The sequence below is a fragment of the Hippoglossus stenolepis genome, chromosome 19, assembly GCF_022539355.2.
Source record: "Hippoglossus stenolepis isolate QCI-W04-F060 chromosome 19, HSTE1.2, whole genome shotgun sequence".
Taxonomy (NCBI): domain Eukaryota; kingdom Metazoa; phylum Chordata; class Actinopteri; order Pleuronectiformes; family Pleuronectidae; genus Hippoglossus; species Hippoglossus stenolepis.
The window spans coordinates 14,532,538-14,559,384 of NC_061501.1; the positions used below are offsets into that span (position 1 = coordinate 14,532,538).

Here is a 26,847-nt window from a genome sequence, read left to right on the forward strand (position 1 = left end):
GAACAATACAATTAAGGGGAATGGAGAATTGAGTTGATTGTTCTATTGTGCGGTGGTAGTTACTGATCTATAACAGGAGACTGATAAGATCAAGAGAAAGGGCGGTCGGAGCCTCTTCCCCTGAGGAAGGAAGAGATAATGAAAACCATCTATCAGATGAAGCGGTGTAGGGACTTAACTCTGGTTTTCCAGCTCCACTGCTGCTGTGTAGTGCTGCTGCTACACATGGTGCAGGTACTTTCTTTCTCCTGCTCCCATCTGTCTTGTGTCTCTCACATGGGGCTGGGTGATACAGCACAAAATACAGATATTGATATATGTCAGTAATTATCACGATAAATGTCAAATTCATTTATTTCAAGTTTGACAAACACTTATATATCAATAAAGCCTATCTATTCCTCCTATATATACTGTATATATAGATTAAGGATGCATCTTCACTTCAGAAATTCAGAGATGAAGCCAAACTGGGTATACTTTGATTACTTTGACTTTTTAGTTTGGTCCATGTCCCATGCGTTAACATGGATGAGGCAGGTTTTATGACCTTTGCTGCCGCCAGCCAGCAGGTGGCGATCAAGACTCTTTGATATGTTGAACTTTATTAATATTGCTAGTGATGAATATTATCTTGCAGTTATATATTATTGTCAATCATAATTATTATAGTTTTATTTCCCACCACTACTCTCCCACACTTGTAGGTGCAACTTCCTTCATCTGTGATCATTTGCTATGAATGTAAACACCTTTACTACTCAAGTGTGTGTGAGTGTGAGTGTGTGCGTGTGCGTGTGTGTGCGTGTGTGTGTGTCGCACACATCTGCAGCTGGGGCCTCACAGCTGTTACAGAATTAACGAACATCCGTTTTTTGGGCCCCTGAGTTTGTTGTGTGATGAATGGACGTTGAGAGAAGAGGGATCAGTCTGCTCTGTGTTTGCTGATGATCTGACATTATGCCACTGTGACCAGTCTCCCGGTCGGCCTTCATACCTCGCTGTGATTGGCTGTCGTCTTCCTCCTCTGACCTTTGACCCTCATTTGCTGCTGACCTTATTATATGGTGGATCCAGCTCAAACGAACACGACAGGGCGAGCGGGTCAGCGTGGTGCGTTGTGAGGCGGTTGCGCTGCGGTTGGTCGTGAAGGTAGGGGATTGATTCAGATTACTGTCATAGTTACGCCGCCGCACAATTCATCACCTCCTTAGATGTTCACCACTGAGTCGTCAGTCTCTGTAATTAATTAGCTCCCTCTTCCTTTTCTCCTCCTGGGGGAAGAGCGTGATTGAAGAGGGGAGGAAGAAAGAGAGACTGGAGGGAGAGGAGGAAAAAGATCTCAGTCCGACTTTATTCTGACCGTTTACCCCTCCACCTTTTTATCCAGTGCACTGTGTGTTCTCACCCTCACACACTGTTCTCACAGTGTGTGAGATACAGGGTCTGCAGGCAGTCGAGGACCCTTTAATTAACACCACTAACCCTTAATTAATATCTCCAGAGGGAAATATTCTCCTATATATGTAATTAACAGCTGGAGTTGGTGCTATAAACTCCAACTGCTGATTATGATTTTACATACAATTATTGGAATAAGAATAATAATATAGTAATGTAATCGTCACAATATTGTCTTTCTTCGTATAAGTATTTATATGCATCTTGCTGATAATACTTATTTACTCTTAATAAATATTTTGGTTGCAGGACTTTTATTTGTAATTAATCTGCATGTTTTATTTGACTTTGATAGAAGATCTGAATACTACTTCTGAATACTACTTCTGAATACTACTCTCATCATAGACACACAAGTGGTTCTGCCCTTACAAACAAATGCAAATGATAAATATAATAAACAAATATTATGACATAGGGTTTCTGTTGCATATTCTAAATGTCTCATTTTCATCCACACACATAAATAAGTGCATATGCAAAATGGCCGTCCTTATTTATACATATTGTAATAATAAAAACTGCATTTGAGCTTTATTTGACGAAAAGATTTTATATTTTTCATTTAGCGCTAAATGTCAGTCAAGTGCCCGAAAAGAAAAACAACAACAATAACTTGAAATAGTCAATTTTTCAAACAACACAAATTTTATCTGCAACTATTTCAGTCGATTTTAAGAGAAAAATCACCTCACATCCACTATGAGGATTTTCAGTGTTGGTTGTCTGTTTCAGTTTCATCGTTTCACATAAAACATTTTTGAGTTTTGGTGATGATGTGAAGACGCCACCTCGGACTCTGCAGATTATTGGATAATGAAAATGAGCGTTAATTGAAGCCTTAGCTCATATAATAGGTACAGGGCTGTATTAACGATGCACAGTATGTTCTGAAAGTCAAACCCTGCAACATTCATTTTCACTACCATTACCCATTTAATTAGAAAATCGCTTTTGATTTACATTTCACAGTCGTATTCTTCTCTCTCTACCTATTGTTAGTGTTTGTTGATCAAAGCCACAGTATGAAAACTAGAATGTGAAGCGATAGAGAAAAGGACGATGTGACAGGCGGGCGACCATCACGAGTTGCTCAACGATGCGAAACCTTATCAGGTCATAAACACGGGAGCGACTCCCATCGCTACCTCCCGTCCGACATGATGCAGACGTCTTGTAACGCGTTCCCATAATGGAGATGTGCAGTAACATCCCCGTACGCCGCTCGCTCTGCAGTGCTCACTGCGGACGCACAATACCCACGGGGGAAATAATAGCTGCAAATGAACAGGCCTGAACAATATGTGTTATGTAATCTCATATACATTATATAAGAAGATTCTCTAGTGGTAACTACCTGCCAGCAAACAGTCAGAAACACAGAAGCATGCACACACACGCACACACACACACGCACACACACACACACACACACACACATACATACTGTACATTTTTTCGGAAATCGACGGGGACATGAGAAGTGAAGACATGGTTGAGGTGAATATTTCATGATGTTTCTGAAGAATGGTTCAGGTCCCAGCTGGAGGAAAACAGTCCCACACTTATGGTTCTGCTCCGACTTCTCCTCGGCAAAACATCACACACACACGACACACACACACACACACACACACACACACACACACACACACACACACACACACACACACACACACACAGAAACAGAGGAGCGACCTGTCAGCTTCCCCCTTCAGTTCGCCCACTGCTCTGCTCTAGCCCATTATTATTGATGATCTTTTTAATCCTGAGGAAGGAGGCAGGAGTAAGGGGCCGCACTTTGATCTCGTCTCTTTGAACGCCAAGTGGCTGCGGCCGCGCACGCACACACACACACACACACACACACAGAACTGCTGCCTTGGATAGGCGTGTTGACCGAGACATCAGCTCCTTTGGATCGGTTTAACAAAATCTGGAGCAGATCCTCTTTCTAAATCTCGGGCAAAATCCATAGCAATCTTTTAATGTGCGGATTTCACTGCCTCTAAGCTCCTGCTCCTCCACCCCACGTCTTCTCCAGTTAACATATTCATCACCTCTTCCTTCTGCTTCGTCGTAGACACGACGGCAGCCTTCTCACAAGGTGATTCCAGCCTGTCAATTAGAGTTTACACACACACACACACACACACACACACACACACACACACACACACACACACACACACAGATCTTATGTCGAGGAAATGTGCCACAGATTCAGTTGTTCTTTCTCTTAACCTCCTTTTCCCTGCCTCACTGACTTGATGTCAATTATCCAGCCTCATTTTCCCAGCATCTGTTTTTCAGAGGTGCAGGTGGAGAGAAAATTTTAAAAAGTGTCTCTCCTCCCGCAGCTCTTTCTAACCGGCTACAAGACAACGTCTAATTTAGCCCCGAACAGAGACACTGCGCTCAATAAAGCATTCCTTAAGTAAACGTTTGAGGGATGCTCGTGGCTCATTTTGCTGATGGTCACATCAGACACTGTGGGGAACCACCGCTTCATTTCGTTTTCTGACGCCGCTGTGGGCGCCGTTCTCCATCTGCTCGTACTGTATAATACAGATTTATGCTGTAGAGGTCTTAAAGGTCATTTTGGGGAAATGAGATATGAAAGAAGAGCACAATCCAACAGTTTGATAAGATCTCTGTTTGCAAATAAAGGCGTATAGGGGTTAAATATCTGAGATTCTATTAATAACAATAGGAAAATGATTTGTGCATTTGTTCAGGTATAAGCTTTACAACAGGGATTATCTGAGAGCCAGTAAAACACAGATTATATAATATAATATCATCATCATCAGAAACATAAGTACAGGTGTCAGGAAACAGTTGGAAGGAAAGAGTGAGGAGGTGAAGTTTATAAAGATGCTGCCAGAAGTCGTCATATTTCATTTCCACTTAAGATTCACTTAAAGTGTTTTAAATCAGAAGAGACTTCTAGATAAATGAGAATGAGTAAATTAGAATATAATTTAATTTATTGTGAACAAGAGGAATAGACTTTGCTGCTTAGACCCCAGCAGGAAGTAGAACTCCAAGGAAGCGATTTTATGAATGAGGTGTTTCGGATATGAGAGAGACTGCCCCCCCGCAGAGCTTTGACACCGGTGGTGAGGATGAAAATGGAACACGAAGTTGAGAGGGCTGATGATGACGGGCTTTCTGATTGGGCATGACAGCTGAATGACGGCGGAGAACGACGACAGCTCACAGGTGATTGGCTCGAAGCGAGCGTGTCGGGTTGTGATTGGATGAAAAGAGAGAATGAGCTGGTGGAGCCCAGAGATATTGAGAACCGTGCAAGTGCCTGAAATGTCGCTTGGTTCTCATGTAGATGTTCTGTTGTCTCTCTGCCGAGGAGGTTTTCGGACATTTAGCGTGGCTTGACTGAATTTAAGGGACTGTTGGGCTTTGGCGGAGGTATGCGCTCTACTGAGTGACATTCTAGTTGTATATTTTATTCTGATTACACCAGAAAAACTGAGCATATTGACATCAGCAGATTTAAAAACAGAAATGTAACACAGGTGGATATGATGGATATCAAAACTCAGTTTGTCTTTAGTCTGGAAGTCACATTCACATCATGGTGTTTTTAAATGAACCACTTCTTCTGTGTATTCCACCTCTATACAGCAGAAATACAGCCTGTACAACACTGCCCCCAGTGGCTCAGTGGAACACAGCAGCACCTCTCTGCCCTCGTCCTCTTACAGTAGCTGAGAGAGTGGGTGGATGAAAAACTATCAGACAGCTTGACCCAATTAACAATCACTGCCATCACTGGCACTTTTCCAATACTTCTGTTCTGAGAGAGCGCGTGAGAATAACTATCTCTGGGTTTCCCACTGTGTTAAACGGAAGTGGCAGGAATACAGAGCGCTGGAGTCTGTTTGAATCAGGATCAGGCCGAGCATCGGACCAGACCCCCCCCCCCTCACACCTCCACCAGCCCACGCAGAACTTCCAGGAGCAAGGCTGAAATTTGTTTGTCATATGTCAGGGTGACTCATATGTCATAAAAGCGAAAGAAAATGCTGCTTGGGGCCCTGTGTGTGTTTTGGTGTGTGTGTTTTTGTGTTTGTGTATTTGTGTGTTGGCTAATTTGTTTGGAGAGGGTCTCCTCTCCAGGTGGGTTTGAGGAGCAGCGCAGGTGAAAGGCCCCTGAGGAAACATCAGGTCTGACAGATTCAGGTCCCGGTGACACTGAGCTGAGTTTCTTTGTTCCTTTTGCTCTGTCAGTTACTGTGGATCTGACCGTCTGCTCGGCTGCTGCCAGAGCGATGAGCTCACAACTGACTGAAGACCATGAAATCTGACTGGTGATCAGTTCTGCAGGTTTCAGTTCTACAATATTAAGTAAAAAAGACCCAGGTGTTATTAGTTTTTATGTATTGATCCCCCTATTATAAGACAAATATCAACTATATTATATAAGCATAGCAATAAGAAAAGCCTGTGCAGTAAATCCTTGCACCACTGGTTTAAATCCTCATTCCAAACCACACCACTCTTTGCTGAGCCACAGGGTGGCAGTCTTCAGCCTGGTTAATGAAGCACACTGTCTGTTTGGCAGGATGTGTTTGTGTACATGTGTTTAAATATTAGAGAGGCCTGAGTATTTAATGTCGAAATACACAGTATATCAGTCCATACTGTAGTTTTAAATACCCTAACCCTTTATTTATATTGGCTCACAGAGAAAGTTCCTAAAGTAAACTTCAACTTGAGACTGATTTATAGAGCCCCGGGCACACAGAGCATAATCTAAAAATACTTAAATGCAATAGATTTGAATAGTTGGACCTTAATCTATAGATAAAAAGTATTTTTCTTTTCACAAATTGTATTTGTAATTTATTTCTGTAAAATATTTTTTTTCAAGTTTATTTTTATTTATTTTAATATTTATTTCCCTTTCAAAGTTTTTTCCCCTTTTTCTTACAAATAGGATTTTTTATGTATTTATTCTTGCAAATATTTATTTTTTATATATTTGTTTCTGTTTTTCCTTTTTCTCTTACAAATCAAATTTATTTCTGTTTGTCATTTTTCTTTTTACAAATTTTTTTTTCTAACCACATAGATTATATGTTAATAAACTTTATCCAACAGCAGAATATAACTCACAAGGTAAAGTTATTATTACAGAGGAGTTTCATCATGTCCGTGTCCCACCCACAGCTGATGTTAGTGCAGGGCGGGGTGGAGGGGGGGGGATCAAGGCGCGTCCACGTCCTGACATTAGATCCAGTATCAGCGGGACAGAGGAGGACTGGTGTTGCTCGGCTCGGCTCGGCTCGGCTCGGCTCTGCAGACTCTCGGTCCCCATGCTTCACTGTTGGTTCATGGCTCTGCTCGACATGTGCGACATCTGGATCCGTGCATGTGAGTACGAGCTGCAGATGTTCCTGTTGTTTGTAACGGTCAAGCTGCTGCACAGGCAGGAAGTGAGGAGAGGAGGCCTTCGCAATAAAACGCCAAATTCGGAGGGTGTTCGGGCAACAATAAGCGAGCTGTCAAAATAAAACGATAAAAGACGTCATATTGGACAAATATGTTTTATTATAGTTTAACAAAGCTCACAAACGTGTCTATGGTGGAATATAAGTAACCGACATCCGGTTAGAAAGACCTTTGTTGTGAAGGTTTAAACCGGAAGTAGTGATTTTATCCGGATTAGCTTGACATCGCTTTCTGCTTATTCATGCTTCACTAGAAAATGGAAGAATGTTCTACAAAGTAGTTTATGTTCAATAATGACTACATTTATAATGATGGGGGCAATTAAATAAGAACTATAATGATTCATATGAAACACGGGATGTATAAACATTTAAATTTGACAGTTTGTGATATTTCTAAAACTAAACGGTTTGATATATATATATATTATTTAAATGATATAAGATCATTTAAAGTTAATTTTTTAAAAACATGTCTCCCTCTGTGGAATCAAACATGGCAACGAACTGCTTTAAAATTGCTATAAAATGAACTTGCTCCGCCCTCTGCTGCTTCTTCTCCCTCCTCACTGGGCCAGATCAGGTTCAGATTAAGATGAGGTAAAGTTAAGATAAAAGAGGATAAGATAAAATAAGATAATCCTTTATTAGTCCCAGCAAAGGTCCAAACCTTTGCTGGGTTGCAGCAGCAAAAAGGACAAGGTGAAAAAATAGACATCAGTGGAAGTAATGGGTAAATAGGCAATATCAATGCAGGGAAATATACAATTATAAATAGAATAGAAATAATATATACACTTTGAGCAGAGTATATTACATTTACAGTATTTGCAGTATATGGGATTGCACAGTTAAGTGACTTGAACCTGAGTTGCCTGTAGGTCAGTCCCAGAAGTGCTGGTTAAACAGTGTAACAGCTGCAGGAAGGAGCGACCTGTGCTGCTTCTCCTTGGGTGGGAGCTGCTTGTCCATCAGAGATGACAGCTTTGACAAAGCATTAATCCCAGTTCGCTCACAACAACACTGAGATTAATGCTCTCTCCCTTCACCCTCAGCTCACAGGGGCTGAGAAACGCTGAACACCTTCCAGCTTCCATTCTATTTCAGTCTCATATCTCTGTCGGGGGTGGGGGGGGCGACAGGTGCATCACACGGCGCCTTCGCCTGGCACAGCATCACGACACATGCTTCTGCTGGGTCCAGTAATTCAGGTCGGACGTAGTGTCGCCCGGGAACCAGAGTTCATCTCCAGACTTCTGTGCTTGTTTAAGCGATCACCCAAAGGGCACAGGGGGTACGTTGCTAAGCCCCCCCACCCTGAGGGCTCATGGGTAAAAGAGACCACCAGTGCCACTCACCAGTTCGAGGCTGATAGGGTGGACGGGGGTGGGGGCCCAAACGCCCGGCTGTGTGACAGACGAGCAGTCTGCGGCCTCGCGTTGCTAACTGACCATCTGTGTTTCAGTGAGTCATGCACGCACCTCGGCCCGTGCACGTCACCGATGTCAGCTATGCTCCGTTCCTACTCGGCTTCCAGCTTTCTGCGCTCTATTTCCAGACCAGTTCCGAGACCCTGCTGAGATCTACATACCACAGACACACACACACACACACACACACACACACACACACACACACACACACACACACACACACACACACACACACGCGTGTTTGTGGATCCAACTAGGCCACCGTCTTGTGGGTTTATGTTGGTATCATGTAACTGACAGAGGCGTCCTGATCGTGAGTTAACACCCTGATCCAGGAAGCTTTTAGTCACCAACACCTAATCATCATGCAAGAAATAAACCAATTGTGAAGTTAATAGGACGTTAATATGCAATCAATTATTATATATAGTATTTTAAATGATATTTAAATGGTGTTTGGCATGAACGCCCATAACCGTCGCACTTTAAATCAATAACTTTCCTAAAATGTGGTAAAACAGTTTCTACTTTAGCATTTTACGTTTTTATTGCTTACTTCATATTCAGCTTATGTGCTCGTACTCTAAAGTCATTTTTGTTTCTCCGTTGGAATCGCATTATTTCTGCTGCACCTCCTTTACCCTGTGGGATCATTAGTTTCCCTCAGTTTCATTCACAAATCGTATCAAACGCATAAGTAGCGGCTAAAAACTCATCCTGGAAAAAAAAACCTGTTCTCAGGGGCACCGTTACTGAAGAGCCAGCTGTTTTAAAGGCATTAGCATTTAAAGCGGTTGTGCTATAAAATGTTCCTGGAATGACTGTTCCCCGCAGGCAGGATCATCTCAAAGAGGAGAGTTACTGTTTGCTATATTTAGTCTGGTGCGTCTCATGAAAAAAACAAGAGAAAGGGAACACGTTGAGTAAGATTTCACCTCCTGCTTTGACGTCCTTTTCTTTTTTTTTATTCTGATTCGCTGTATGTTATTATGTCTCTGGTGAAACGTCTGACTCATCAGCCCTCATTACAAAGAGTAAGACGAGAACAAGAACAACCGAGTGAACAGTCAAAACACAACATCATCTTCCAAACAACGGGGGATAATTACTTCCGACAAGCGGATTTGTTTGTCTGACTAACAGCGGGATTATGCAAAACCTACAGAAATGATTTTCATGACGTTATCTGGAGGGGGGGGGGACATGACCCAAGGAATAACCCATTTCATTTTAAAGTGGATCCGAATAAACGGGCGGATGCAGGATTATTTACTCCTGTCTTTAACATGGAGAGACGGGGCCTCTTCTGACATTTTCCTACATTTCTCAACAATAATACATGAATCTTTGTGGAAATAAATCAGGCATATAGAGTATTAATATACACTGAATGTATTTCTAAGGTCTCACCTGATCACAATATAAGCAGTATGGTGGTAAATCAGCCTCGGTGGAGGTCTGTGTTCTTCTAGTTCCTTTTCTTCTGAATGTCAGTGAAGGATTTTGACACAGAAACAGTATTTACGTAGAATTTCTTTGAGCAATTAATTCTAAGATGATATGATGTCGTAGTTTATTGGTTTGGAGCCGTTTTGAACTGGTTTGCTGCAAAGGAAGTGAGTGATTTCTTTGGGGCTGAAGAAATCAAGTATTGCCACGTTACATTCCCAAGTGATCACTGTCAGTCATCCAGTCGTATTTCCTCTCACTTCAGGTGCTAAGACTTCAGCAGCCCCCTCGTTCTTTCATAGCATCTGTGAAGTAATTATCATGTTATCACCTTTAAGATAAGCTGATGAAACACTCGCCAAGGGAAAGACACACTTATAGTCTGCAGGTGAAGGTTTGAGGCATTTACAGTAACTTCAAATAGAGATGTGATGACAGGAAAGTCATAGGTCAAGCAGCAACAATGATTACTGAAGTAACACTAATGTCATTTAGGCAGCTAAAATTAAACTTCAGGAAAACTGAATGAAGATGTGGTCAAGTAGAAATAAAAATCCACTCTAATATCTTCTTATTAGAATGACACTAAATACAACTGCTGCCTTTTACATTCGAAATGTAATCCCATATAGAAATGTGATGAGCAGTTGAGTGAATATGCAGAATATTAAACCAATAACAACCCTAACAAGGATTTCTAAGCATTTTTATGTTGTAACACTATTACACCAGACCATAATATTAATGAAAACAGAGGTGCTGTTATTTCATACAACATGCTTTTGCTTTAAACTAATTTATTGCCAATTTTTCACTGTCTCACATTCTCATAAATAATTCATAATTCATAGATCTTAGTTTTCCCCACTAGAGGGAGCTGCATCCCTACTTATAGAACAAAGCCTGACAGTGTTTCGCCTCTGTGATTGGCCCCCGTGTCCCCCTCACATCCTTTGATCACTTTCTACCGTTTTCTCACCGTCGCTCTTAGCAACACTCGCAGTGCGTCTGTGTTTGTGTGACGGACAAAAGGAGGAGGTGAGCGATCGGTGTGTGTGATGCTGTTCCCCTGAGTCATGACTGACATCCACTCTCTGCTTGATGTGCGTGAGCCAGTGAGATCACACGAGGGTTCACTGACAACGTTGTGCAGGAATGTATCTCCATCAATCCCCTCCTGCCATGTTCCTCAGCCTCTCTCCCACACACACACACACACAGATTTTCTTTCCCATTTCCTGCCCCGGCGTTAATTACAGGGACACTTAAGCCTTGTCTTATCAACGTATGCTTGTGCATGTGAAATACACCTGTGTGTCAGCGGATCAAAGTGGCAGCCTCCAAGGTGGAATTATTATTCAAGGTGGGGATGTAAATTAACCAGTACTCTGGTGTCATCTGTCTTCTATTCCCTCTCTCTCTCTCTCACACACACACACCCACACACACATACACACACCTCTGCATAATGCTGTCATTCCCCCTTGCTTTGATGCTGCTGGTAGGTGTGTTTGACAGGAAACGAGGGCCGGGTCGAGGCATGTGGTAACACACAGCATAGATGTGGAATAGGGAGGAGAAAGACAGCGTTCTTGCTTGTGGTCGGCAGCCGAAACCTCGAACCCACACACACGTACACACACACACACACACTCGTGCATGTTGACTGTACGGTGTCACTGTGTCTGTGTATGTGGCTCCAGTGTCACGCAGCTGCGGGGATCAAGCCCGAGCTGCGAGCTCGATGTGGGTAAACTGTGATTTGGCTATCTCCCTTCCTGGAGGAGATAAATCCTCGCCATGCTGGTGTGTCAGCCACTCAGTAATTACTTCATCCTGTCACGGCCGTCTGAGAATGCGAGCCAGTGGGAACTTGCTCTGTCGCTCTTTCATTGACACGAGGGGAAAAACGCTCAGCATCACTTTTCTACCGCTTGAGAGAGTTAGTCATCGGATAAACAGGGGGATTTAATTTAGTTCAAAACTCACACATGTGATTAACGGCCCTTTTTTTTTTCACAGCTTTTGTAGCGTCAGTTTAATTTGTTTGTGCCTGTTTAGTCCTGCTGAATTAGATTTTCTGCTTCAAACTTCCAATTGAGTTTAAAGTAAATCAGGTTTGTCCAAATGTGGGCAACAAAAGGGGGGGCAAATTCTCACCTTGCAATATAAAATCTTTCACTAGATGTCATCGTATCCTCATCTGCCCTGACGCTTGTTGCCAGTCACATTTGTGTAATCTCATCCGGCCTCTGAGTTTTGAATATCGCCCAAATTATGGGTAATACGACGCCCCGATCCCCCGTGATCACAAGTAACCTGTGCAGAATTGCACCTGCAGGCACTTGCTGAATAGTTGCTCCATCCCAGTGTCACTCAATCATTGTGTGTTTCCATGACCTGAATAGACGTCAACTTCCTGCCTGTACTTGCTCCCAAGCGAAATAAAAGTTAATGGGATAAATCTGCAGGACTTGGAGCTTTGCTTTGCGGCTGCTAGGTGTTTGTGTTTACTTACGACTTAATTGGTCCCCGGCCTGTTATGGCCCGCAATGCTTTGATTATAGCCATTGAGGAAGGAAGAGGGGCATTTGGATTTCTTTTGACACAGGAAGCGAAGGCAGGAGAATGTCATTCACTCCTGTCGTCCTGCTCTCAGTTTGAGAAACGAGGAGAGAGAGAGACAGAGAGAGAGAGAGAGAGAGAGAGAGAGAGAGAGAGAGAGAGAGAGAGAGAGAGAGAGAGAGAGAGAGAGAGAGAGAGAGAGAGAGAGAGAGGGGGGAAATGCGAGAGAGGCACAGGGAGGAACTGACAGGGCTACGGCAAAGACAAAGAATGGCTGCGGCAGTGCTCTCCCGCCGTCCCCCCCACTCTCTGCAGAGAGAGCACACACACACGAGAGTTCCCTGTTAGAATGAAGAAATCTGTGGTTTACCTTGAGGAATACTTTCTCCCCCAAAAAATGTCAAGATGCCCAGGTTAGATCAGGTGGACGGGTGGGATGGTGGGGGGGGGGTGCTCTCTCAGGTAGGCCCCTCTCCTCCCTTCTTTTATTTTTTTAGTTTTTGCTCTTCCTGTCTGTGTTTTGGCATCACAGAGACCAAAGGAAAAGCAAAGCCCCGAAAGGATTTCCTCAGCGATGACTGTGGATGATCCTCGTGGCTCCTGCATGCTAAAGCTGGGCAGGGCCCGCACGCTCAAAGCCCCGGGGGAATGAAAAACATAAGAGGGGCTGAATCAGATCTCCTCCGAGGAAGATGGAGGAGTTTTTTTTTTTGTTCAGAGTGGGAGAAACACATGCTCTGTTGTCTTTGCAGAAAGTTTTGAGACTTTTCCTGACAGCTAAACTGTGCGGTGGAGAGTTCATGTTGCTCTCGCTCGCCCTGGAAGGGGAGGGAGCACGTCGGAGTGACTCGGAGGAATGGTGCTCGGCTGTAAGTGGGTGGTTTGGGCTGTGCAGTGTGGGAGGCCAGGCCCTAGTGCAAATTAAAGACTTCTCTGTGAAAGTCCCAGACTCAGCTACAGTAATCTGTGTGTGTGTGTGTGTGTGAGACTGAGCCTGTGTGCAAGTGGCCGGCGGGGAAGAGACCCAGCCCTCCCTCCCTCCCTCGTTTCTTTCCTTTTTTTAACCAGTCATTAAAAATAAGCCACAACTCACCCCTGGTACACACTGAGAGACAGAGAGAGGGAGAGAAAGAATGCATCTCCTCTTTCTCCTCCCTCCCTCTCTCTCTTTGAGCTTTGCTGCTTCACTAACCAAGTAAAACGGAGAGGAAAGACGAGGGTGGGTGGGGGGGCTGTGTTCAAGGAGGCTGGATGGGTGGGGGGGGGTTTAAGACAGCACACTCGGACCCCTCCCCCGTGTAAAGAGTATAGCAGGAGGGTTTTTCTCTGTCCAGGCGGGGAGAGAGAGAGAGAGAGAGGGAGAAAAGAGATGAATGGGGAAAGGAATGCAGGAGACAGACGAGTGCTCTCAGCAGGAGAGTGGGAATGTTGGAGAGACCATTGTTCCCCCCCCGCGCTTCCCTCTGCAAATTTCTGCAGGGAGTGGATGTAAACACACAGGAAAGAGGGGTGTGAGAACTCACACCTGAGAGACGGCTCAGGCTCGAGATGTGATTATTAATCCCGATGCATGCTGCACATTACTTTGGACACACACACACACACACACACACACACGCAGCCGGTGCCTATAGCTGCCATCTCGTCTTTCTTCTGCCGCCCCCTCCTCTCCTCCGACAGGATGTATAGGGTCACGGGGTCAGGACTGGAAACCACAAAAGACAGAATGCGTCAGTGTAGCCTGGTTCTTGTTCCAAATCCCCCCTGTTGCACCTCCTACCTCTCCGTCTCCCCTAACTTTTCCATCTCCCCCACTCCTCCTATAGGAGACGCGGAAGGCCTGACGTTTGGTTTTGGGCCCAGATGGCTTTAGCATGCCTCTGGCGGTGGATTAGGCAGCCAGTGTCTCCTTTCCCCTCCATGTGCAAGTGGTCAGGACAAAGAACGTCAAACAGGGGGAAAGGGGGAAGGAATGCGAGGAGAGGGGAGAAAAAAAAAGGAAAAAGCCCAGGACTGTGAAACGACACCCGACGCTGATGTTTCACGGCATTCCTGGAAGAGTAAACTCAGGCGCTTGTAAAAACTGCCATCCTGCTCCTTTTAGTGCCCAGTCATTCAAGTTATGACTTCTGGATTCAATCCCTGCAGTGTTTTTTGGCAACGTGAACTTTTGACCACATTCTGCCGCATTTATATGTAAATAGCAGCTGTGGCGAGCGGTGATCCTTCGCGTGATGACATGACACCGGCATTGTGTCTCAGCCCTCTCACTCAAGGCCGAGTCTGTCTGCCTGCGTGTTTTGCTGTTCCGTCCCAGCATCCATTACCCCCCAGGCCTGCGGTTATGTTTTCCTGTACTCGGCCATAACTCCACAGACTCTCAGCTCTTGTCATGTTTTATCAGGCAGCTGTGCTTAAAAGCTCGGAAACAGTGTGGGGGCAACATGGCTGTGTTGTTGTGGGTATTTATGGTCGAGCAGACACTGGACTAAGTGGCTTGTATTATCCACTTAACAACACAAACTGCCACCACGGAACCTCTCTGTCATTCATTGTCTATCTTTGTGCTCTCGACTTTCACAAGTTACATATTCTGAGAGTTACGCCGACCCAGTCACTGCTCAGTCACACATCTAGTTTCATTAAATGACTAACTGATCACCCCCCAGGATAGATGACTCTGTTTTTTAGGTACTCCACCACTTGTTTCAGTTGCCAATGCTGTCATTGTCGGCACATGCGATGTGTCACTCCTCCCGGCAGAGTCAGGCTGCTCCTTCAGTCTGAGCCGCTCGGTGAGCAACGCTGTGGGAAACGAGTGCAGTGAAAGCATGCGTGAGATGTGTGGGTGTGTTAGCTTTAGCCTAATGCTCAGGTTTATGCCCAGCGAAGCAGATGGAATTTACAGGAACCGAAGGAAACGGCACGGCAAACTCCCCTCCCACCCCCCCTCCCCCCCTCCTCTTTCAACCTCACTTCTTCTCACTTCTCACTTCTCTCTCACTCTGTTATTGTTTCTTTATCTCTCTCTCTCTCTCCCCCCCATCCCTCCTAACTCCTCTGCCTTTATGCTGAGTGACTGTTCTCTCTCTTTCAGCCCCCTGCAGGCAGGTCTTTCTGACAGAAACAAAAGACTGATGTGTCTCTTCATGTGGTCGTGGACTAGTCAGGGTAAAGCCCTTTGCCGAGGAGCAGTGGAGAACAATGGAAGTGGCTTGGAGCCGTCACAGGGCCGTTCGAATAAGAACACCCCCTCCTCCCTTCAGGAGCTTAGGCCCCATGCTTCTGTACTGTACATGGAGGAACTTCAGGATTACATATTTATACTGAATCCTGGATAATTACACCTCCAGTAAATGTCATCTAACCAGTATTCACAGTGTTGACATTGGCAGATACACAGTTTAGATTAAATGTTTATATTTCGGAGGGACTTCTAACCAGGTGCATTTAAAAAGAAGGATGTACTCCCTGTTAAATAAAGACATAATAAATATTGAACAAAGAACCTGATGTGAACTCTAAAAAGACTATTTTGAAAATGAACTTTCTATTGTTATCTCCCCGCCCCCTTTGGCGATTTTAACTCTCAGCATGTCTCCTCGCTGCCTGTCACTGATTGACAGTTTGCGGAGAGCGTGGGGCAATAAAAGAGGAATGCAGGTAACCAGGCTCTCTATTTGAACTTGGAACACAGGAAAGTGGGTTAAGTGAAGTGAGTCTGTTGCCTAACAGGGAGCAGCTGCCTGCCAGATTTAGCGGCGGCTGACAGTTGTAAACACGCTCTTATCTAGTGATTCAGGAGACGCAGGCTGCCAGAGCAGTTACCCACTGTTGACACGGGTTTCTGTCAAAAGGGGCACACTGAGCACACGGTTGTGTCGATAGCACTGTCGGCCCGAGGACACCCGAGGCACATTTAACAAATGGTTGGCGCCGATATGCGTCCTCATGTTTAAGTCAGGACAAAAAAAAATCAATTTGGATGCAGGAGTCGGTGCAGGATGTTTACAACTCACCGAAATGCACTCGCACATGCTAAATGTACCTCTTTAAAAAGCCCTTGCAGACGGCCACCTTCACACACACACAGTGAGCTATTGTGTCTCAGAGAGTTCAGGCATCTGGAGAGCAGAAACCCTCTCTGGTGACCTCTGACCCCTCCTGGCTGAGAGTCGTTGATTGAACATGAGGGTCTCTGTGAGGCTTTCAGGTGACTCACAGGACTTGTAAAGCTCTATTGTATGTGGTGTGTGCAGGGTTTGTTTCCTCTCTGCAACATTAGCTGATCGTTATATGATCTCTTCAGTTATTTCAGCACGAACTTTTTGGAATTAAAATAAATCATCCAAACAGTAATTTAAAGTATCCGACTAGAGGCCGTGTTGGGGATGTGTCTGTTATTGCTGCATTGTTGTTCACAAGAGCAAAACATCACGTCACACAGTTTAAATCCTTCAGGTTATTTTCATCTCGTGACCCTGTCCCAGAAACTCAGTGACAAGCCTTTTGACAGGCGTCTAAGACAAACAGGTTTGTAGAGTTTGACACTGCACAAAGCCTCAAGCTCCGGGGCGAGGGACAATATTTAAAAAGTATTTTGCAGCTCCCTTGTTCTCTCTATGCAGATAACCTGGTGTTTATATTCGAGTTCCACGTTGTGCGGCCCACTCTTCCTGCTGTGTGTTCTCGTTGGCTGGTGTCGAGGTGGGTGTCAGTGCAGCTGCAGTTTACCCTGTCAAGGTAAACAAATGGCCGACAGAAGCTCCCCCCCTCCCCCTGCTTGCTGCTGGTAAAACTCCAAGCCTCCCAGCAAACTTCATGTTGCTATGTGTCACCATGGTGATGCAGTCACAAAGGACTCCAGCTGGTTCTCTGTGCGAGTGCGTGTGTGTGTGATAAAGTGAGACAGGGAGCGGGACGGACAAATGGACAGAGATGGAGCAGACGGAGCCGGGCAGTAACTCTGATTTACCCTCCTCCTCCTCAGTCTCAGTCTTGTTCCGCTCTTCTTCGTCTTCTGTTCGCTTTGCTCCGTCCTCTCCCCTCTGGCAGACCCTCATCCCAAACACAGTGCAGCTGGGCTCAGCTGTCAATGTTCCCCCATACCGACCGCCCCCTTTCCTGGCTTTGTATTTGTTTGGATGGTGGTGGATTTGCCCTTGGCCCCCGCGTGGGGGAGCCCGTTCCCGTTAGCTCGCCTCTTAAACCAAACCGTCTGCTCTTTGAAGTGGCCAACACACAGATTGGAGATTACAAGGCAGCCGCCTGCCTTCAATCTGTCCAGCAGCATGAGCACGATGATTAAATAAAGGAAACGGCGTACACCTATGCCGAGGCACAAATGGGAAACAGTGATCAGCCGAGCCCAGAAATAGGAGGCTCAACAAGTCTGTTTTTTGTTCCGAACGCTGGCGAAATGAATGGAGACTTCGCTTTGTCTCAGGGGAGGGAAGAGGGCTTTCTTTGATATTATCAGGCCCAGGGGTGGAGGGTGTGTGGGGGGGGGCGAGCTCTGCCAAGAAGAGCCGCTATTCACACCAACTTGTCGGCATGGGACGTTTGAAGCATTTGTCAAAAGAGGGATTTGGCAGAGGGCCACTAGAGTTTTGTCATTCACAAACTCTTCTCCTCCTCAGGATGACAATGCTCCCAGCAGGCTGCACCCACCTCTGTGTGGAGATGAAATTCCACAAAGACGTTCCCATTAAGCGAGGAAGTTGTTCCCGTTTTTTGTTGCACACTCAAGAGAACATGAATGACGTCTCTCTCTCTCTCTCTCTCTCTCTCTCTCTCTCTCTCTCATTCTGTGATCAAAGCTGCGTTAACCTGATATTACAGTGACAGGGGAACATTTTTGTGCCGTTGCTGCTGTTTATCAGTGTCTGGTGAAGACAGTTTTCCACATTCCTTCTCAAGGGCCTGGTGGAATCTTGCGTCACATTCTTACTTCACTCTGTCCTTGACTGTCTGTCTGTGTGTGTGTGTGTGTGTGTGGGAGGTCCGGGGCCGTGATGTTGTCCGATGCTTTCATGGCTGCAAGAGGATCAAACTATTTTCTTATCGTTGCTGTGGAAAGTGGAAACTTGGCCTCTCTCTCTCTCTTATCAGGCCAGTTGTTTCTGTAGAAAGACCAACAAAAACTGGAAAGATACATCTATTTCCCAGTTGCTTTATTTTCCATTTATTTTGCTAAACGTCTGGTTACGTCTTCACACACGCTTGCATTGGAGTCACTGGCTTGGGTAAGGCCATTGTTGAAAACATCTCCTGACGGATGGAGCGTATATCAGTGGCAGGAAGTCTGTGGTCTCCCTTGATGTGGAGAGGCTGAAACGTGGAGCTGGTTTGTGTCAGCGTTATTTTTGTGCCTCTGCAGGCTCGTGTGTGTGTGTGTGTGTGTGTGTGTGTGTGTGTGTGTGTGTGTGTGTGTGTGTGTGTGTGTGCGTGCGCGTGCGCGTGGGCATGTTCTGACTCCCGAGTGTGTTTACTTAACCTGTCTCGGCATTCGAAGCCCCTGTCATTCTCTGGCGTGTCTGGCTCTCGCAGTGGCAGCGGGGTGGGACACGGCGCGTCGTCTCCAGTTTCATACAGCTCTGTATTGAGCTGATGAAGAGGAGCACGCACACACCCACGGATGTATGCGTTCAACAGTCACACACACACACACACTGACTTTTAGATGACTTCAGGGGATAGAAGCTCTGAAAGGGCCTGACATTCTATCCTCTGAACCTCCACGGCTGATAGGGGCAGGACCTCGGCCTCTCCCTCTGTGTGAGTGCATGTGTGTGATCACTGTGTGTTTTTTTGTTCTCTTGTGGGTCTGTACTTGTCGACCTCTCTGAAGAGAAATCCTGGATGTCGCTCAGATTCACCTGACACCTGTGAGAGGTCGAGACACTGCATGCTCAGATGTGTTTGGCACTAATTCCTCCATATACATTATCTCTCAAAAAGAAAGACACGTGACATTGAGCTGTAGGAGGAAACACAGCAAGTCGTTTCTTTCGTCTCTCTTGTGGTTTGCTCTGCTGCCATCAAAGAAATTCACATTAGCAGCTGTGATCTCATCCCGTCTGAGGACTTTCCAGCTTGTCAAAACCTGAACTCGAAACTCACCTTGTATCATCCAATCACTGGCGGCGTGGTGGGAGGACGGTCGGAGGGCGGCGGATGACTCCGACAAACTCAAGAGGATGAAGTCAGCCCTCTGTTCGCCTCCCAATACGTTAGGGCCCCTCTGTAGCTGTCAGTGAGACTGGAAGCCAACTACGGCTAATAGTTTTAAACATGGCTGCTCCTGCTGGGTGTGGTTAGCAACAGTTGTCTGCCTGCACACACCGCGGTAGGATGTTTGTCTTTTGGAGGGATTAAAGGGATCCAGGAAACCCGCTGTCCTAGATTTTGCAGCACAGCACAGAGAGAGGGCGACCTAGTTTTGACGATAGCGCCCAGGCGAGGAAGGAGATTCCGAGGCGTAATGTCGTTGGAGGAGGTGGCCGATGGCGTCTTTCTTTAGACAGGCTGTGTTTTGTCGGCATGTTGCTCTACAGACGTCCAGACCTCTGAGTCAGTTGGTGTGAGAGGCTCCATTGTCTGTGCAGAACCTGCAGCTGTAACCCGAGGGAGAACACAGGCAGAAAGAGCAGAGCATTACTGAGCAGCGCATGATTTCTAAAATATCTATTTGCTTGGATTTAAAACTCAAAAGCCTTTAAACTGTGCTGAGCCCTCCAGCTGCCTTTTACAACATCATTTAGCTATAATAGAATTTCACTTGCCGCTATTCATGCAAACACTGAGGACTTATATTTATATTCTGCACCATCAAATTGTTTTGAGTGTTGTACAGTTACTCCGTCGAGGGCTTAACCATCTAGATCAGTGGGTCAAGTGGCTGACATACTAATCCTATTACTAGATGACGCTCTGATTTGTTAATGTTGGCCCTAATCTACTGTCCATTTTGACTCCAACACAGGGACCTGAGACCTGTGTGTGTGTGTGTGTGTGTGTGTGTGTGTGTGTGTGAGAGCTGTCAGGGTGTTAGCTGTCAACAGCCATTTGGTGACAGCTAACACATTAAGCGACAGCATATGTTTCCACTGTCGGTAGCATGTTGTGCACCATAGAAAAACATGACGTACTGACCCATGAATTTTTTTACATATTTAGTTTTCCATGGTTTTGAGCATTTGTGCTTCCATAAAGATATAAATAAAATTTATATTTTTTCGGGCCTTTTGCCTTTATTGACAGGACAAGTGTCTCGTGGTCGACCCCACAAAAGTAAAATGTTTACGATTCGTGTGTAATTCGAAGTAGCAGGTTAAGGCTATAGTATGCAAAAGCACTTCATCTCCCATAAAGCACCTCAGTTGTACCTTTCTTTCAAACCCTCTCCTTTTCTAAATACCAACTTTTCCCGCTTCTTTCAAACTTTAAAACATTCAGTTTAATGTAGTTTGTTTGTTAAAGTGTTTAAATCTGAAGCTGAAGGCAAGATAATCCTACTATCATCACATCATCTGAGTCAGGGTTTCAAAAGACCAACAACTGTTTTCTCAGGCCTCATATGTGTGAATCCAGCTTCATGTGCAAAGTCAGTGAAGCCTTTTTGGGATTGAGATTTTGAAGTTGTATTTGTTGTTGTGTAATAATCCGTTATCTCTCTTTCTCCTGCAGTGTCATCATGCATCACCACCTACAAGAAGACGCCTCCCCCGGTCCCTCCACGCACCACCCCGTCCAAACCCTTCATATCCATCACGGCCCAAAGCAGCACGGAGTCTGCGCAGGACGCTTACATGGACGGGGGCTCGGGCCAGCGGACGGGCATCAGCTCCCAGCCGGGCCTGTCCAATTCCACGGAGAGCATCGACAGCATGAAGGCCCTGACGGCCGCCATAGAGGCGGCTAACGCTCAGGTGCACGGCCCCGCCAGCCAGCACGTCACCAACAGCACCATCACCATCACCGCCACTGCCACCACCTCCGCCGTAGCACACGTCTCCACAGACAGCAAGGCTCAGAGGGAAGCGCTCCGCAAGTGCCTCTCCATAGGGATCCAGGTTTGTGGATGCGCCCATTTGAAGTTTCAAAATAAAAGTCTCTGTTTTTTGACAGTTTCTCTTGTTCTCCTAGGTGGACCCAGAGGAAGAGGGGCCCTCAGAGGAGCAGTCTAAATTCCAGTCGATAGGAATTCAGGTGGAGGACGAGCGATGGTGAGTAGAGAGGAAAGAGAGAACGAGTAGGAGGTTGTGTTAGTGGAACTGGATAAGTCTAATGGGAGGGAAGAGGCAGCGATAGCACGAACAGGAAGAGGAATTATGGAGACAGAGAGGGGTTTGTAGTGTGCGGCGCAAGCTTTCGCCCCCCTGCGCTGGCTTCCCGCAGCAGCTGTCCCCAGTTCAGGGGGAGGTTGGCGTCAGAACCCCCTCAGCCAGGGGGGCCCCAAGTGACAGCTGGGCCAGAGGATGTGGTGCAGGGGACTGGGAAGGTGGAGGGGGTGAGTTGACAGCCATCTGTTGCTGCAGTCATTGTGAGTCAGGCTACTTTGAGGTTGTGTGTGTTTGTGCATGTGTGGGAGGGAGGCAGAGAGAGAAGGGGAGGGAGTTTTATTGGGTTTGTTTAGTTCAGAAGACTGAGAGAGAGACTGCTGTGCTGTCAGCTCCAGCCCCTCACTCTGCAACATGGCCCCGGCCTGAGAAGAAGCAGCCCAGTGTGCACGATCGTTTCATTAGCTCCCATCGCCCCAGACGCATCAAGGCCTCTGCTGGGACACGCAGGCATTTATGGCTCCTTTGTCTGTTTTTCGTTCACCCCTGTCAAAACAATGACCTCATGTTTGGTGAAGGAAGTTGACAAATTCAGTCCCGGTACAGGTTTCCACGCCGTAGCCACAGGAATTCAGAGAGGCATCACCTTTAATCAAAGGTCAGGGAGCGAGGCCGGAGTGCAGCACATCAGACACACAGACTCACACAGTGTCAGGGAATGTGAGGGGCTTTCTGAAAGGGGAGGTCTCAGCTGACTGACCAAGCACTGAGTTCCTGTGGCTGCCAAGAAAAATATTAACTCATCCAGACACTTTCTAGTCTGCTGAGGCCTGGATGTTATGCAGCAATGAAGCCGGTGCATTACTCTGGTTCATGTTTGGTGTAGTAGGCAGGACGGTGTTTTTGTTGGTGCACGTTTGATTGTTTACTTGCTGGTGTGTGTGTGCATATGCGCATGTGTGTGTTTGTGTGTGTGTGTGTGTGTGTATGTGTGTGTGTGTGTACCTGGGAGGTCCAGGCATGCTGGCCCTTCATTACATTTCCAGACAGTGACAGTGCCAAACTCCTACGGCCTCGCTTCAGAGCTCAAACTGACTTGTGTGTGTGTGTGTCTGTGTGTGTGTGTGTGTGTGCGTGCGTGTGCGTGCCTGTGTGTGTGTGTGTGTGTGTGTGTGTGTTTATAAGCACCATTCTCAGGTCATAACCTCGCCTTGCTGTTTGAACAAGGATTAACTGTAGGAGTGGAGGAGAGCTGTAAAAGCGACGAACACAACAAACATGCTTGTCTTTACACAGACGTGTTTTCAGTGCAGATCTGTACACGAGCTACACACGCTCGCTCTAATAATATGTCAATCAGATTTTTCTATGTGATGTTTTCTTTGTATATAATAGTGAACTTTAACACATTTTTGAAATTGTGAGAAAAAACTTAAAAATGTGATGTTTAAATTCTTGTTTTTTTAGGGACCTGCTAGTTTAGGGTCTGAGCTTGGTGGTCACCAGATGTCTTTGCAGTCACAGGGACATTGCTCATGGTCCAATAGTGACTAAACCATATGCACGACCATCTTGAAAACTGAACTTCAAGGACATTCTCGACCTCACTGTCAACTGAGGCATCGTCATTACTGGCATAAGACAAATGAACAGGAAGCCTCGGGGGTGCATGTGCAACTTTTAAACATTTTGTGTTTTCGGTCATTCAAAGTACTTTTACCTAGTTGGCCTTTCCTTCTCCATTCAAATAAGCTATCAGGTTGTTTTTGGTCGTAGATGCTTCGGTATTCTTTTGTTTTGGGGTTTTCTGCAGATGAGAGGAAAGGTACAGGAGACTTGAGCAAACATAAACCCTGGAGTTTGTCTTTCACATATGAATTACGCAGCAGGAGATTGTCAGAGAACAGGAACATTTCCAGAACCTTCAGGTGGGAGTTGGCACCTGGGCAGATCATGCAGGAGGAAGGACATGACGTATAAAATCAGCTGCGGAAATTATGTGTTTTTGTTTACAGCACATTGACACAGGCGTCGGGCCTTATCACCAAAAGCTCTCTAATCTTATTGTCTTTCCAAGTTGGACATCTTCAATGGCGTCTCGTATGTGTCTGGCTCCTCTTTTTAATCCCGAGAAATTTATAATCTTTCCAGTTTCTTCCAGACAGCAACTGACTCTTACTTTTGCGTTCTCACATACAGCCCGTACGGACATGTTCATGAAAATGAAAGTCCAATACAAGTCTGAAAGCAGATGTAGACTAAAGACATGGATCTAAAGTGGCCCTCTGACATACTCAGCATACAAGACTCTACAACTGTTCTCTACAAATGTTCTCCACATGAACATAATCAGAACATGGACTTTGGGCATTTTTGACTTGCTTCATTTCCCCCCTGCTCCTGCATTCCTTCCTCATATTTCAGTTTCTTTTCTCCCCTCACATTGACTTTGCTCTCGAAAGCCCTTCCTTGTTCTCTCGCCTCGTGCCTTTTGATATGTCTGTCTTTCTGTCTGGGCTGTGTTTGGCCTTGCCCGTCTCTGCCCCTGCAGGAAGTTGTTAGCGGGCTGATAGAAAGCAGGCTGAGGTCATTAGAACTGAACACCTGCTCGAAGGAGTTACTCTTTAACTGCTCTTCACACACACACACACACTTGCGGGCTGCCGGCACGTACACATAAAGCATACACACACTCTGTTTGATCTCCCCGAAGCCACTCCCTTGTTCTTTCTCTCTCTCTCTCTCTCTCTCTCTCCTTTTTTCTTCTTGTGTTCACGGAAGAGGGGAGATGAATGAGAAAAAAGGGAGGTTAGAGATGAATGGGCAGCGGCGAGGAAGAGCGTGCGTCCGGAGATGGGCTGAAGCAGGCGTGCTGGGGCTGTGATCATTTGTGTGTGTGTCACGCTGCAGGCAGGTCAACCTCAGGATAGTCAGCATGTTTGTCGGTGCAGCTAATGGGTCATTTTCTGGCATGGAAAAGTTGTTTCTTCTCACTAATTTGCAGCCTGTTGCAAACAGAGAGTCAGATGTTGTAACGTAAACCCAGACTTGGCTAATCGGAGGATACTGCATGCTTGGTGCACTAGAATTTTTATAGTTTGCATGAGGTCTTGCGTGCTGAGTTTAAATGTGCATCTTTGTAGCTGCTGTGCTTCCCCGCTCTTATTTTTGCTGCAACGTTTTCAGTGTTTTATCTGAGTCAGCGGTGCTCTGGTTCATTTTTGTAGTTATTAATAAATGATGTGTTTTCACCACTTTGAGTTGAAATCTGGCTCTGATTAGACATTTCAGGTTCGTCCAATCGCTGTGAAGCTAGCCCACCCCCCTTCCATACCAGTTCCCGCATCCCTCTGGCGACCCATTCATTACAGGGGGACGGAGCCAAATGTGTGTGTGTTGATTTAATCTCTGCACATGAGAGCAAGCGTGTGTGTGTGTTTTGGAGGGACCTGGCAAACGCTGCCCCAGCAGTGTCACACTGCCTCTGGGCCAAATGCAACATGGCACACCAAGCTGGAGGGAAGGTTCCCAGGTGTGTGTACATGTGTGTGTTTGTGTGCTTACAAAGCAGAGTTTGTGGACCACTGCACACTCTGCTGCTCCTGAATGAGCCAGGTGACAAAACACACGCGCTGAAAGGCCGCTCCACACTACAAAAGGTTCTCATCACTATCAGTGAGGAGATCGCAGTGATCATTTCAATTTTTCACACTGGGTGCACCACCAAGAAAAGTGTGCAAACACAATTACTGCGAAAAGGAAAGATCTGTTATTACCACACAATATGAGTATGTGTGATCATTCACTGCATAAAATCAGCATAACAAAACATCTTTGTTCTTCTTGCCTCCTCTCCCAGTTACCGCAGGATGACCCGGTCCAACAGCGTAACCACGGCCGTGCAGGCCGACCTCGACGACCCCAACGACGCCCCAGAGCTGCCGCCTCGTCACTGTGCCACCATGCCGCGCCAGCACTCCCGCGACAATGCCGGCTCCACCGTCAGCATCCAAGGCTCGGGCAACCACTACCACGCCTGCGCCGGAGACGACTACGGGGATGTGGGGTTCGACCCGTCTATCCTGCCCCCTCCGGACCCCTGGATGGACAGCGTGGCCGAGCCGGAGGCGGACGTTTTGGAGGCCGTCGGCCGATTGGTGTGCCCCCGTGACGGCCGCTGGTTCCTCAAGCTGCTGCATGCGGAGACGGAGCGCATGGAGGGCTGGTGTCGACAGATGGAGCAGGACGAGATGGAGAATGAGCTGTCTGATGAGAGTGAGTTGGATCATAGGATTTAAATCCCAAGATATTGAAGATAGGAAGACAAGAAAGTCTGTTGTGCACTGATATTAGGTCTATTCTCTCCTCTCCTCTCCTCTGGACCACAATAGCCTCTTGTTCCTGCCTCAAGCCCTCTGGCCTCCACAGACATACCGGGCATACTTATCAAAAGGCCGCTGCTGGCCTCTAGATACATATAATGATCTCACACACACACACAGTGAAGGGGTTTCTCTCAGTGCTCCTTACAGGCAGCAATTGGATTTTAATGCAACACACACACACACACACAGCAGCAGCAGCACATGTCTGTATGCACAGGTCTAAATATGTTTTACTAACATGCACATACCAGATGGAGCGAACAGGCCTCGGGCAGCAGGCAGTGCATTTGTACCTGTCCTTACCGCACAGCTGATTTCATGTCTTACTGAAAATGTCATTACGTATGCAGCCAGTGTGTTGTTATGGTTCCAGGCAAGATATTCTCTCACAGAACGTGCAGAGCAGGCAGGCTGTCTCAAGGTTATGTTTTCCCAGATCTCAGGCTACCACAGACACACACACACACACACCCCCACACACCTCCTTAGGGGTTGTGTCTGTAGTGCAGATTCATTACTCCCCCTCTCTTTTTCTGATCCCATTCTCTTCATGTTGACTAATGCATGCATTGACAGTTCCTCTCATAGGGATATGAGTCAATAAGACTGACTGGCGGAGTCAGGTTCTGCAGCACTGCCTTGTTTTCTCTCATATATCAGTCTGCCAAGCTGCTGTCGTGATAGAAATAAAACATTAGGTTCTTAAAAGATACTTTTAGCAGCAAAGATGTATTTCAGTAATTATTTGCCTTCCCTTAATGAGTCCCATGTATGAAAGAGGATTCTAGCACACCAG

General features: G+C 46.1%; 1 protein-coding gene across 7 annotated transcripts in view; it reads left to right on the forward strand.

Annotated features, from left to right (window-relative positions):
• LOC118098480 (disks large-associated protein 1) overlaps positions 1-26,847 on the forward strand; it is a 94,805-nt gene that overhangs the window by 63,778 nt on the left and 4,180 nt on the right. For all 7 annotated transcript variants that reach the window (XM_035142320.2, XM_035142321.2, XM_035142319.2 and 4 more), the window contains 3 exons: positions 21,074-21,459; positions 21,533-21,612; positions 25,526-25,941. In XM_035142320.2, coding sequence (XP_034998211.1) covers positions 21,074-21,459; positions 21,533-21,612; positions 25,526-25,941 — 882 coding nt within the window. The remainder of the gene's footprint in view (positions 1-21,073; positions 21,460-21,532; positions 21,613-25,525; positions 25,942-26,847) is intronic.